Below are 14,121 nucleotides of genomic sequence, written 5' to 3'. Positions count from 1 at the left end.
TTACCCCTAAACATGTTCTTCTAAGACAAAGTGAAATGCTCAGTACTTGCAGCTTCTTCCATGGATTGACCACTTCCTACCTCAAGGCACTAGCTCACCACTTCTTAGGACTACATTCACTTCCTCAGTCTTCTATCTAGGAGACAGCACAGATGGATGGAGGGACAGGGCAAAGAGCGGAAGGGAACCGGGAGATGCTGCTCCCTGGAACAGGAAGTTGGAAAGAAACAGTCAGTTAAGCAGCCCGGCCAAATAGGGCCCCTCCACCGTATGGGAGCAGGCCAAGGGAATTCTAGTGATTCTAGAAGGGTCACCAACAGGGAATACATATGCTTTCAGGGGTATTTCCTTTCACACCCATCCAAATCAGATAAACATAGATACGCAGACATGCCCTTATATACATGCACTCAGCATAGACCCAGTGTACACAAGCACACACACACATATATAAGCCACACTTTTACAGGGATGTGCACACACAGGCATGCATCCACATGTTGTAGATACAATTCTATACACACCAATGTAGATTTACACCACTAGACACAGGACTACAGCTTCTCAAATGGTTGTATATGTACACACACCCACCCTGATGCATATGCATACACCCAGGTATATACAGAAACACAAACACAGAAGCACAGTTAAAAGGGTGAGTGGGTAGAGGGCTAAGGGACTGAGGGAGAGACTGCATAGGGAGGAAGAGGTGGCATATTTTGAGTGCTCAGGGAAGTTCACTCCCTCACAACCTCCATCAGTGAGGTGGAGCTGCTTGGCAAGTTGGAATGCTGGCCAGTCCTACTTCCGTTAGGGGCCCTGCTCAGTGGGCAGAGTGTGTTCTCCACCTGCTCACATCACGTTCATTGGCTTGTCACCAGCCTATTCCTGCAGAGATGCCCCAGGTGCTGTAGGATGTGGTGGGGGCTCTCTGGAGCACCCTCTTTGGGGAGGGAAGAAAAGGGAATTCCTCAGTTGAGAGTCAGGAGAAAAAAGACAAGAAAGAGCAAGTGGGGTGGATCTACCACTCACTGGCTGCACATCCTTAAGCATGCGGCATAAGCTCCATTCATTTTCCTTGGAACACTGGGGACAATGTGCTTTGCCTTCCCTGGCTTACAGGGCTCCTGTGAGGCTTCAGTGATGTAATGGGTCAGGGAGCTTGTTGACACTTACTATGCACTAGACAAATAGAAAGGATTAGTATATAGATTTACAATAGATAGTCATCTGCTAGTCTAGATCAGATGGTAAAAGAGCAAGTGTGAATTATCCTAACCTTAGTGTTTATTCACCAAGTGCTGTAACTGGTGATCAACTCAGCAACTGATAGAAAGCTAACTCCTCACTTAGACAGATGTATTGAATCTCTATTGTCAAGCATTCTGAAGCAGAAATATAGGCAAGACAAGTTCCAATCCCTCCGAAGAGGCCAGCTCAACTGTGTAATTTCCAACCTGACATCATCCCCCACCCTCTGCCAACCCCACAAGCTGGGTATGTGCTCTCTCATCCTGATGTCTCACTCTGCAGCCCCACTCACCCACATTCCCCTCCCACCCTTGCATCTAAACACCACACTCAAATGCAGCAAATACAGTGGGGGAAAGGCACTTACAAATGCTCCCTAAGTGTCCTACAGGCAGTTCCCTGAACTTCCAAGCCATGGTTAGCCCTTTAGCTGTGAACCCCAGCCCAACCCAGCTTGACTTTCTTCTATAAAGCCCTAAGCAGAGGGTGAGCAAGATCCATAATCCCTAGGAGGAAACAAAAAAAGAAGAAAAAATGTAATGAAAAAGAAATGTTGACACCTCAGTGGGGACAGAAAAGCCCCCAGAAACGTTTATGGGCAAGGCCCAGATCCTTGCCCCATTCCCCAACCTGGCTCTTCTCTGTCCTCTAAACATTTCCAGGGGCTTTTCTATGCTTATTCCTTGTTACAAGTCTTTGAAAAGGTGAGAGTCTTCTAGCTGTAAAGGAAATCCATGTGCTGTTTACCTCCAACTCCTACTCAATCCCTTCCCTTCCAGCTAGAACATGTTCTTTCCAATTACTCCCCACCTCATGTTTATAAAGAGAAGTATGAACTCATTGGATTGCCCAAATAACCACAAAATAAAAGGAACAAAGGAAAGAGGGAAAAACCCAAAAGAAACTGTGAAATGAGCACAGCCCAGTGCTCCTGCCCTTCTGGAGCACTGGGGGACTAATACATATGGTATACCCAGTAAACAATGTTGAATAACCCAAAGGCCAGAGGGAAGAGGAACCGGGACCACTTGTCAACCTTAGGGACGTAGTCAGGGTTAAAGAGATCAAAGGAGAACCCTTCAGTGAAGGAGCACCCAGGGCTTGGGGGGCAACTATCCTCAGACTCTGAGCTATTGTCCTTCTCATGGCCATGGGCCATGAGCTCATCCTCATTAAGGCCCCAGGTACTGTTAGTATCACACTTGAGTTGCTCCTCAACGGCAAGGCAGCCACTCTTGACACTGTTGTCATCAAGGTCCCGGCCTGCTTCTTGCACACCCTTCTTGCCATCGTGAAGCATGGGCTTCCCACTGGGGCCATGACCATGGTGCTCATCTGAGCTCAAGCTCTCATCGGAATCTTCATGGTCATGGGTAACACCACGGCCATGGGCTTCGGCACGGTTGCGGATTTCGGTAGGAATAATACTGTCATCAGCCTGGAAACCATTAAAGCGAACACCATAGCTGTGCCGGGCCTGCTCTGAGGTGGAGGGGAGATCACTCAGGCTTTCTCCCGTGGCCAGGGGGGCCTGGCCTGAGAGAGAAGTGAGTGGGCTGAGGCTTTCCGAGGTGGCCAGCTGGGCCTGCTCGGAGGTGGACGTCAAAGAACCGAGGCTTTCCGGGCTTGCCAGGGGGGCCTGCGCTGGGGTGATGGGGAGAGAGCTGACTCCGTCTTCCACGTTAATCAGGCCATCCTTTGAGGAGATAATGGATAGGCTCATCAGTTTCATATCGCCTAGATGGATATGCACTGGGGGGAGGGAGGAGGGAAGGGACTTCCCTCATCAGCACTTGCAATGTTATTGCTGATCTCTTTGACAGATAGAGCCAGCTCCTCTTGGGGTCTCTGGTGTTCAAGGGGTGAGGAGCAGGACCAATCGGCTGTTAGCATGCAAGGGAAGGCTATGGAGGCTGCCAAGCCAGTGTCTCGCTGGGGGCAGCTGCTCCCTCAGGAGTGCTGTGTGGTGGGTGGATGCCTGCTCAGGTAGGCAGGACCGGGCTTTCTGCGAAGGAGGGAGGTAGCTGGGCATTAACATACTGCCCACAGCAAAAGCCTCAGCATTGCCTTGGGAGTCTGAAGTGCCAAGGAAGGAGGGGTAGGTAGGCCAGCCTCTCCGGTGACTGTCTTCCTTTCAGCCTCCCTGTGCCCATCTTCCCTTCCAGCTTCATTGCCTGCTCTGGAAGCATGCAAAGTGGACCAAATTCAGTCCAAAGGTCTGGAGAAATTTAGCTCTGCCACTTACTTGCCTTGTGACCTTGGACAATGATCATCTATAAAAGAGTGATGGGAAATAGTACTACTTCTTATATGTTGTGTGTGTGCTTTGTGTGTGTGTTTTGCATGTGCGCCCGTGTGTGTGTGCATATTTAAAAAGCTAAGAAATGCAAAAGGGTCAAAAGCGCTAAGCCTGGGCTCAAGAGGTGCTCAGGGAAAGCTGATTGTCAGTCAAAAAGTCAAACCTGCACATTTCCCACCACCACTTGCTGGTAGCGGTAGTGGGCAATGACTCTTCGGGGTCTCCTGCGTCGCCTAGGCTGGCGCCGAGGTCCTCGACTGTAGAAAAGATAGTTGATGTAGACATACTCCAGCAAGGACAGGAACACAAAGAACAAGCACACGAGGATATAGATATCAATGGCCTTGATACAGGAAATGTTGGGGAGCTTATCCCGCAGATGTGAGTCGATGGTGGTCAGGATGAGCATTGAAGTTAGGCCTGTAAGCAACACAGTACAGGCTTAGTCTCCTCTGATGACTAAGATTCTTGGCAACCTATTGGGCCCACAGCCAAACATCGTATTTGGGATGAGGAGGGCCCACAGCAAAGGCCTTCAGCTCTCTCTTTATTCCTTTTCCCCCATCTTTAAACTCAGCCTATGCTTCAATGGTTCAATGACTTCCTATTGCTCTTAGGGTCAAGTCTCAAACCTCCAGCCATGGCTTCATAGCAATTGACATCTTCAGCCCCACCTTGTCCTATGATGGCTCTTTTCCCTTTTGCCTTTCTTTAGTTATTGGGAAGGTTTTCTGAGCCCTAAACTATCACACAAATATAAAGCTTTAGTCCAGAATGTACTCCTAAAGAGGGAGGCTGAGGAGTCTGCCCACAGATGGTGAAGGAGAAACCAGACCTGGATCTGGGACACACTGACATTCTGCTGGGTGGGGCCAGACAAACCAGGGAGTTGATCTCTTAGGTCTCTTCTTGGTACTGCTCAAAAATTTTTCATGGCTCCCCATGCTTAGACATAAAGTACAAGGTCTTCCTAATCCTGACCAGGCTGTCTTTCTGCTGCTTTCCTCATTTCCTCAGCTCCTCTTTCAGACACCCTGTGATTTAGCCCGCTTTTAATGGCCCCTATGATCTAAACTTATGACTTTTCCATTTACTTATGGATTCAAGAAATAATGAATTCTGGTACTCGGGGCTCAACAGGCCAAGATTGCAACCTTGATTTTTTTTTTCACATCTGTCTCTAATGTTGGTCTCTCTATTGGGGATTGGCTGTGCACCTGTACGTAGGTACAAATGTCTATTGGAAAAATTCTTATTTCCTTGCCTGTGTAGTCACACACTGTTCCAGGTACTTTTTCCTTACTCTCAACTTTTTTTGAGCCAAATGACCCAAATTCTGTCCAGGGACAGAGACAGAACCTACCAATTGTCACCCTGGCTGCAGAGGAATCATAGTTCATCCAAAATGATATCCAAGAGGTAATAGTGGTGAGGACAGTAGGCCAGTAGACTTGCACAAGGTAGCTGTTAACTTCCCTCTGAACCTGGAATTTCAGTATCAGGCGTATGTAGGAACCTGGCAAGGAGACATGCTGGAATTAGGGTGGCAAGGCTGAGGGGCATTTGCAGGGTGGAGAGGTGCAGGGTGGAGAGGTACAGGATGGAGAAGGAGGGGAGGAGGGGAGAGCAATGGGCAGTTCAGCTTGTAATACTCCATCCAGAGGCATCCAGCTTGGGCAGACCACGGATCTGGTTCTGTTTGTTGCACCAGCAGGTCAGTGACAATGGCATATCTCAGTAGGCGCATGAGCATAGCAAGTCTGCTCTCTCCAGCTTCCTTTCTCACTTGCTCCATGTTAGGTGAAGTTTTGGAATGGGTGAGGCAAGAGATGTTCCCAAAGTGCAAGCAGATGGAGGGTGAAAGACCAGCCCTGAGAGGAGCATGAATCTTTTACACCTGCAGAGTGTTGTGAGCCTGGCTAAGTGCTTCCACAGCCATTCCTCATTGGCAGTGGATGAGCCACTGGGGCTTTATTAAGGGGGCCTGGAACCAGTAGGAAATGGAAAAGGAGGCATCAGAGATTAGGAGCCAAAATCAGAGGCCACTAGGAGTTTATGGAGGTGCAAGGGAGACATGAGACAGGAGAGAAGGAATGGGTCAGACCCACCTGTGTAGAAATACACCTCCTTGCTAGTAATCGTCCTCCCCAGGAAAGTGAACTGAGGGATGTGCAGCTCCTCAGTCATGTGGATGGCGTTCCCATTGTCATCCCAGAATAATATGATGTCTTCAACTGTGTAACCATCTGGGAAGGAGAGAAACAGAGGTAGTCTCAGATTCTTAGAAAGAAAGAAAAAAGACATGCTACAAGCTCCTACCCACTAACTTGCACACACTTTCCCAATAGGAAGGTGACATTTTCCCAGAGGACCGTTTATGCTCTAAAGACCACCTAGTCCCAGATGCCATATTTATACATCTATCCATCAATAAATCATCTATCACCTATCTATCTCTCTACCATCTTTCTCTCTTATTTCTATCATCTATCTATCCTCTATCATCTATTTATTTTGGGAGAGAGAATGGAGGGAGGGAGGGAGCACAGGAGATACACTGTTCCTTTTACTGTCAATTTAGCCTCTGCTTCCCTGATCACCACAGCCCCAAGTAGGGAAGAGGGGGCCATAAGAGACATACGTACAGCTCTCCACCACCAGGTTGCAGGCCTGCTTGTCCATAGGGAATTTATGCAGATCCAGGGAACAGGCTGCTGTAGTGGTGAGTCTGCAAAGGAAAACAAAAAGGAAGGAGAAAGTGAGTCAAGCCTAGGCAAACAACCATTGCTGAGGAAACTGCAGGGGTGGGGAGGGAAGAGTTACCCTGAGGACTGACCCATGTGTAGAAAGGAGAGAGGAAATTTGTATGTGACAAAGTAACCAAGAGACCTGGCAGCACATAAACAGAGAACACATGTATGGCCGGCACGTCAGAAAACTGCAGGGTGTCAGATGGGAAGGGCCCTGGAGGAAACTGAATGCAGAGACGGAAAGGGGTGCTTCCTACAGAAGGAGTGAGGCTAGCAAGAGAAAACTGTGCTACACCAAATCAGCTGAGACTCCAGATACAATGTGAAGTGCTGGTCTCAAGTGTGCATGTACATTTGGGAGCCTCAATCCAGGCCTGCCTCTGGCCACATCTGTACACAAGCCAGAGGTGCAGGCCTATGTGGGTATTGGGGACTAGCAAAATGTCAGCGGGTATGAAATGGACAGAGGGATAAACATATCTGTGGTGGGCCATGGCACTGTTGACAGTACATGAAGTGGGCAGGAGCTTTAAGTTGCAACGTGGTGGGAGCATCCATAAGAAGAATCTGGCCAGGCGCAGTGGCTCATGCCTGTAATCCCAGCACTTTGGGAGGCCAAGGCAGGCAGATCAGGTCAGGAGATGGAGACCATCCTGGCTAACACAGTGAAGCCCCGTCTCTACTAAAAATACAAAAAATTAGCCGGGTGGGGTGGCAAGCACCTGTATTCTCAGCTACTGGGGAGGCTGAAGCAAGAGAATTGCTTGAACCCAGGAGGTGGATGTTGCAGTGAGCCGACATCATGCCACTGCACTCCAGCCTGGGCAACAGAGCAAGACTCCATCTCAAAAAAAGAAGAAGAAGAAGAAGAAGAACCTGAGGGGGTCTCAGAGGTTCTGAGAAAGTGGGAGAAGTGTCCAGTGGGAGAGAAGATAAAACACAAGCTCTCTACAGCCTCAGCTGAGAGGTTCTGCCCCATCCCTTATTCTGCCCTTCTCATCTGCTAACCCCAGCTGAGTCCCTTTCAATTGCTTCCTTGAAATAATTTCCATTTTGTACACTGGATATGGTGTATGCGTGCACGTGTGAGTGCATGTGTGTTTTTCTCCCTTCTATGAATCCTCCATGTAGCATTATTCAGCTCATTCTTCCTTTAAGTAGAACAAGTGTGACCAGTGACCTGTTCCCTGTGAGTCTTGTTATTTTCTGATTCCAGAGCCTGGGTCTGTGGGAAAGTGGATGGAAAAAGAAAAGAATGGAGCAAGAGCTCCACAGAGAAAGAGAAACCCAGATTAGATCTGTAAAAACCGTAAGAGCCGAACCTTGGTAGCTACTTCTCAGACACATTTTCTGAGCTAAACTGATCTCTTGCATATGTCTTTGGAGACAGTTTGTAGGAGATGCCACTGTGAGAACCCTGGTGACTGTCTCCTATGCTATAACTAGACTAGTGAGGAGTTTCAGCTTGCAATTGTTCTGTGTGTATGGAGAGCCATAGACCAGAGACCCATGCCATACACACTCTGCCCCTCCGCACTCCTGGGGGCCCTGCATGATGCAAATATGACTGATGGCAAAAAGCAGGCCCCCTCATTCACTGCATGGACTTCAGCATTCATCTTCTCCCTCCCTCACTGCGTGGGAGAGAAAAGACAAAGATAAAGAACAGAATGCATGCAACACTAAGGTGGAGGAAGAAGTCTTTCAGTTGAGGGAATCAAGGAGGACTTCTTGACTAAGGGGGCATTTGAGTTAGGGATTTCAGGGTGGGCAAGGTTTCAATTCATGGAAAGGGGGAAAGGACTGACCAATCCAGACAGAAGGAACAGCAGAAACCAAGGTGTGGGGACAGAACAGCTAAGGGTGTCTATGGGAAACTGAAATTTCCACTTTGGCTACTAGGTCGAACAAGTGAAGGGGGAAGTTCAAGACAGGTTTGGAAAGCAGTGGGTGCCTTTGTGTGTCCCTTAGAGTGTGTTTGTAGAATATTCCGTAGGAAGAAGGAAGTCTGCTGGGACATCCCCAGACCCCTAGGGGACTCACCGGATGCCATACCGCACCGTTCCATCTGGGTGAAGCTGAAACACGCGATTTTCCACAGTCACATCATGCACGAAAGCATCCTTGCTATTCAGAAAGTAGCAGTCAGGGACCCACAACTTCTCATGCATCCGATAGTCCAGGGTCAAGTTCAGGGTGGTCTCATAGTATGCTAAGCGTGAATCTTTCCAAGTCTGATGAAAAAACATCGTGATCGTGTAGTCCTGGGAAGATAAATGTAAACCCCAGTTGTAAGTTTGGTTGTCCAGCGCTCCGTCCTTGGTGTGTGTAGGGTATGTGTGTATGTGTGCATGCACGTGTGTATGCAAGTGTATGAAGTATATCATAACTATATACAAGTGCATGAAACATACAGATGTTTAAAGAAAGAATAAAATGTATCTTGTGTAATTAAAATCCAGGTTAAGAAACAGAATATTACCAATAACTTTCAAACCCCAATGTATCTCTTCTAGAATATATTTCCCTCACATCCCCAGCAGCAACCATTATCCTAGATTTTATGATAATTCCCTTGCTTTGTGTTAGAGTTTTATTGTCTATGTATTGCTGGAAAACATATTGCTTAGTTGGACCTGTTTTTAAAATTTTATCTGAATGAAATAATACTGTATGTATTCATAATTTGCTTCTTTCACTCAACATTATCTTTGTGAGATTCACTCAGGTGGACATGTGTAATTATAATTTGTTCACTTGATTTTCTGGATAATATATGAATGTACCACACAGATTATCATGTGAATAGGCATACCAAAAGCGTGATGAAATAAAAATGATGAAGTAGAAGTTCCACTTTATATCCCTGCCGAGAGCCAAGAGCCAGAAAGCTGCAGAGGGTTCCCAATGCTTCTGCTTCATCAACATTGGTATTGTCTAACTTTTGACTATTGCTAATCTGGTATGTAGTGGGTTCTCACTGTGGTTTTATTTTGCACGACTAACAAGGCTAAGCATCTTTTCATATGTTTCATATATTTACCTGCTGTTTAATTTTCTCCACAGAAGTGATATTCTTGTTCACATTTTCTGATAATTTTTCTATTGGTTTAAAAATATTCTCATTAATTCACAAAATGATGCATATTTTGAATATCAGTTCTTCATGCCGCATGTATCTTAGTCCACTGTGATTGATCCTTTCACACTTGTTATAATGGTTTTGTTTGTTTTGTAAAACAGGAGTTCCATAAATTTGGTTACACAGAATTTCAATGTAGTTGAAATTACTAGATTTATTTTGTGTGGTCTGTGTTTTCTGTGTCTTTTCAAAGAAATCCTACTGCAAGACACAAAGCCAGTGTTCTACACTATCTTAAAAGCTTCATAAGCCTTTCACTTTTAAGTCTATAATCCATCTGGAACCGAGTTTCTGGATGTGGTGTTGTGGAGGGGTTGAATTAATGTAGTTTTTATTCTGAGTGGCTGCAGTGTCCCAAACCAACCTTGTTCCTTTATGTGAGTTCTGTCACAGGTCAGAACAACTGGACTTGGATTATGAGCCTGCTCCTTGTTCCATGTCCTCTGTTCCCAACCCCATGGCTGGAACTAACACACTTACCATATTCATTTCTGAGATCTGTTCAATGCTGGTGACATAAATAGATATTCTCACAGGCACGGGGGCACCTAGAAGACAGAAAGACGCAATTACATGAAAGGTAAAATAAAGGTTAAGAGCATAAACTTGGGAGCCAGACTGCCTGGGTTTGAACCCTCTTTGACACTTGTTAGTTGTGTGATCCTGAGTAAGTCGCCTAACCCTGCTGAGTCTTAGTCTCCTCATAGGTAACATGGGGATAGTGATAGCGCTGATCTCATGGTTAGAGCGAGGCCTGGCCCACGATATGTGCAAAGGAAGGGGTCAGGGCAAAAGAAAGAGAACGTAAGGGGATGAAGCACTCCTTCGAAACGTTTTCCTGATAAAAACTGAAAAGCAATGAGCCCCAAAGGAGGGGCCAAGATTCATGGTTGTGTGTGCACATGTTTATGTGTGTGAGTGAATGTGTGAGCATGTTTGTGGGAGTACATGTGTGTGATTGTGTGAGCTGTGTATATCAGTATGTTCGTGCATGTGAGTGAATTTGTGTGTTCATGTGCAGGTGAATGTGCCAGTGTGTGTAAGCATGTTTGTGTGTAAGTGAATGTGTGAGCATGTTTGTGCTCTTGAGTGTGTTGTATGGAAGTAAATCTGTGAGCATGTGAATATGTGTAGGTGTGTTGTCGTGTGGGAGTGTATGATTGTGTTCATGTGCAAGTGAGGGTATGACCATTCATGTCTGTGAGCTTGTCTGTGTGTGAGAGTGAATGTGTGAACATATACATATGAGTTTATGTGAGGATGTCTGTGTGTGAATATGTGAGGGTGGTTTTGTGGGACTGAACCTATGAGCATGTCCATAAGTATGTGTTTGTGTGGAAGTGTGAGTGAATGTGTGAGTGTGTGCATGTATTAGGATATGTGAGCCTGTTCATGTGTTTGTGTATTTGTGAGTATGTCCATGTGTGAGTGAACGCATGCACATGTTCATGTTTGTGAACTAGTTGTGTTGACATAAGTGTACATGAGAATATTTGTGTATTGAGTGATGTGTCCACCTGTACTGGCACAGTCACGTATATGGAAGACTATATTAGCATGTTCGTGGATGTGAGAATGCTCATGTGTGGGTGAATGCAAGAGTGTGTGTGTAAGCATGTTAATGTCCATGCACCTATCAATACAGATGTGCGTATTTTCAGGTGAGTGAATCTGTGAGTATATTGTGAACACGTTCACGTGTGTGAGTGAATATCCGAGTGCTTTCATGTATGTGAGCATGCTCTTGCATGAATGAAGGTGTGATTATGTTTATGTGTGTATGTGTGAGCATGTGTTTGCATGTGAGGATGTTTATATGTGTCGTGTTTTTGAGTGAATTTGTGAGTGGGCATATTTGTGTGTGGGTGAATGTGAGTATATTCATATGTGTATGTAGATGTGGGAGCATGTTTGTGTGTATGTGTTAATGTGTGAGTGAATTTGAGTGTGGTATTGTATGTAACGTGTGTAGTAAATGTGTGAGTGTGTGTGTGTGAGCATGTTAAAGTGTGTGAATAAATTCGTGAAGGTGTTTGGATGTGTGAGCATGTTTGTGTGAGTGAATGTGTGTGCATGTAAGTGTGTTAATGTGAATAAATTTGCATGTGTTTGTGAGCATGTCTGAGTTTGAGTGAATGCGTGCATATGATCATGTGTGTATGTGGGCTTGTGTGTTTGGTGTATGTGAGCATGCTAATATGTGAGTAAAAGTGAACGTGTGATCATGCTCAGTGGGTGTGTCTATGTGTGAGAATGAATTTGTGAGCGTGTTCATGTGACTGGGTGAGTGCACAGGAGAGGGTAATTGTGTGTGTTAATGTGTGAGTGTGACAGTGTGTGAATGTCTGTGTTAGTGTACTTCTGCCTCCTAGCTTTTTTCACACCCAGGTGTTAGCACTGTCCACTTGCAGGACTCACATGTGTTCATGGATGTGAAAATATGTAGTAAACTGTAAGGCACTGTGGGCAAATGCATTTTTATTGTTCGCTCCTCAGCTCAAAGCTTTCTACAGCCAGTCCCACAGCAAAGCCCTTAAGTCTCCATGTATTACATCACACTGCTGCTAGGGAAACATGCATGATGCTTGCAATTCAGCCTGCTGGTTTTACTGCAGGCTGATTGCCCAGAAGCTGAGCTGCAAAGAGAGAAATGTGTTATTCCAAACCCAAAGCTTCACAAAGGAAAGCTCTATTGGGAATAAGCATCTGAATGGCAGCTGTGAAATAAATGAGCCTCTGTGTTAGGGTACAGCCCAGACTCCAGCATCCAGGCCTGTTGTGAACAAGCCCCAGAAAAGTGTTATGTGGTGACAGGAGTTCCGAGAAACACAGTTCTTGATGACTGCCTTTTGGGCTCCCCACATGCCTTTAGAGAAGGGAAGCTGTGTTAAGCAGGCAACAAGCTCCAGAGGGGCCAGGCAGCCAGCTACACCTCAGTGTTAGACTTCTCTAGACCATTCCGCATGATTCAGGCAACTCCTTTCCTTATGGTGGAATGCTGACGACCCCGAAGGGCTAGGCCAGAAACCTAGTTCAACTAGGACTCCTAGTTGAAAGGAAAGCGGGAGCTGAAATGCAGTTCACATTCCCCTCACCAAGCCATGAGTAGCACAGGGATGCAGCTCAGAGGAAGTCGACATTCTTCTAAGTTATCCCCTTAAAGGGGAACCTTTTGTGCTAGTAGTGGTCAGGATGAGAATTTAGATGAGGAATCCCATATCCTTAAATGGATAATGGGGGTGGGGGGCATGAGAAATGTCATATCCTTAAACGGATAGAGAGGTGGGGGTGGGGGTGGGGGATGAGAAACGTCCTGATAAGGAGTCCAAATACCACGTCTAGGATGGTGGCCCCAGTACATCACTGTCCCACCCTGCCCCCTCAGGAAGGCAGGAAAAGTGGTGGGAGTAATCACCTCCCTTTCTCCTGGAACCTTTGCTGCCTCAACTCCTCTTCCTACCTAGCAGATGAATGAAGGAATGATGAAAATATCTCCTTCATTCCTTCACAACATGGGGTGCCTAAATCATGCCAGGTGCTAAGCTAGGTGAAGCCCTCAAGGGCGGTCTTTTGCCACAATGCACAGTCCCAGTTCTCTTGCCCAGAAGGAATTGGCTTTGTTAATCTTCTCTGGATCCTCCTCCTCCTTTTCATCCTCCTCCTCTTCTCATTGTCCTCCATATGCAAGGAAGGAATAAGGCTCTTGTTTGAACTGGACCACAGTTAAGTGAGGCCTCTGCATGTGGGGTATATGTGCAGAAGTGAGGGGAGGTATGCCCTGAAACTCTACTCCACCTCTGACACAGGGGAATTTGACTCTGTGTCTAGTGGGGGAGCCCTGGAGTCCCCAAACGCAGACTGCCTTGGCCCAGCTATCCCATCAACTGGTCTCTCCTCCCACACCCACCATGCAACAGCCTCAGACCTAAAGCCTGTGGTGCCCCCTTCTGTTTAAATGCTAGAAAGTCCTGAGTTTTCCTTGCCCTCCTACCTTCATCTGTTTGGCTAAATCAAGCCAGGGATCCAGTTTTTCTCACACGCTGCAGGTGTGCACGTCCACAAAGCTTAGGGTAACCCTCCCCAGAGATTGATTCTTGCCCCTGTTCCCTCCCCCGGCCCTGGATGCCTGCAGAGATGGCAACCTGGCCCTGAAACAGTGGGGAGAATGTGGTTGGTGTACTCAAATGGTTGTTGGTCAGCCTCTGCTGAGAAACGTGAGAAAGGCAAGACAAAAAAACGAAGTAGCTATTCCCATGTCACCCATTGGTGCTTGGTGCAACTAATCCAAAAGATCCCAAAGTCGCTGCCATACAAGGACGTGCTGCCTGTACTCTAACACTTGGATTCCCATATGGCCAGACCTTTATCCCTCGGGGACCCACCCAGAAGACACGCCGCTGTTTTTGCAATGAAAGAGCCTGCCTTCTGGCCTTTCTATCCTAGCTTCCCAGTATGCTCTCAGCTTTAATCCCTCGGGCTGTGCCTTCTGCTCTCAGACTCTGGAGGGAGCAAGGGAGCAAAGGGGGAAGCACCAGTTCAGGGTCCCACCTCCGAAGCTGAGGGCCCAGGGCTACCACCTTGGTTTTCCCGGTGGCGCTCCCCAGGCCAAACTGGTCTACCCAAGGGCCGAATCCTCTCAGCTGTGTTTTCTTTTTTTTTTTTTTTTTTTTTTTTTT

The 14,121-nt window shown here is 46.7% G+C and overlaps 1 protein-coding gene across 1 annotated transcript in view; it reads right to left on the bottom strand.

Annotated features, from left to right (window-relative positions):
• Positions 1-2,130: 2,130 nt before the first annotated feature.
• GABRQ (gamma-aminobutyric acid type A receptor theta subunit) overlaps positions 2,131-14,121 on the bottom strand; it is a 63,416-nt gene continuing 51,425 nt past the window's right edge. The window contains exons 2-8 of the mRNA XM_025371866.1: positions 9,926-9,993; positions 8,347-8,567; positions 6,199-6,281; positions 5,662-5,799; positions 4,917-5,069; positions 3,717-3,973; positions 2,131-2,950 (exon numbers count right to left, since the gene is read on the bottom strand). Coding sequence (XP_025227651.1) covers positions 2,210-2,950; positions 3,717-3,973; positions 4,917-5,069; positions 5,662-5,799; positions 6,199-6,281; positions 8,347-8,567; positions 9,926-9,993 — 1,661 coding nt within the window. The 3' untranslated portion in view covers positions 2,131-2,209. The remainder of the gene's footprint in view (positions 2,951-3,716; positions 3,974-4,916; positions 5,070-5,661; positions 5,800-6,198; positions 6,282-8,346; positions 8,568-9,925; positions 9,994-14,121) is intronic.

This window comes from Theropithecus gelada, chromosome X (assembly GCF_003255815.1).
Source record: "Theropithecus gelada isolate Dixy chromosome X, Tgel_1.0, whole genome shotgun sequence".
Lineage (NCBI taxonomy): Eukaryota > Metazoa > Chordata > Mammalia > Primates > Cercopithecidae > Theropithecus > Theropithecus gelada.
The sequence above is the reverse complement of the archived record's forward strand: the minus strand, read 5'-3'. Positions and strand labels throughout refer to the sequence as shown.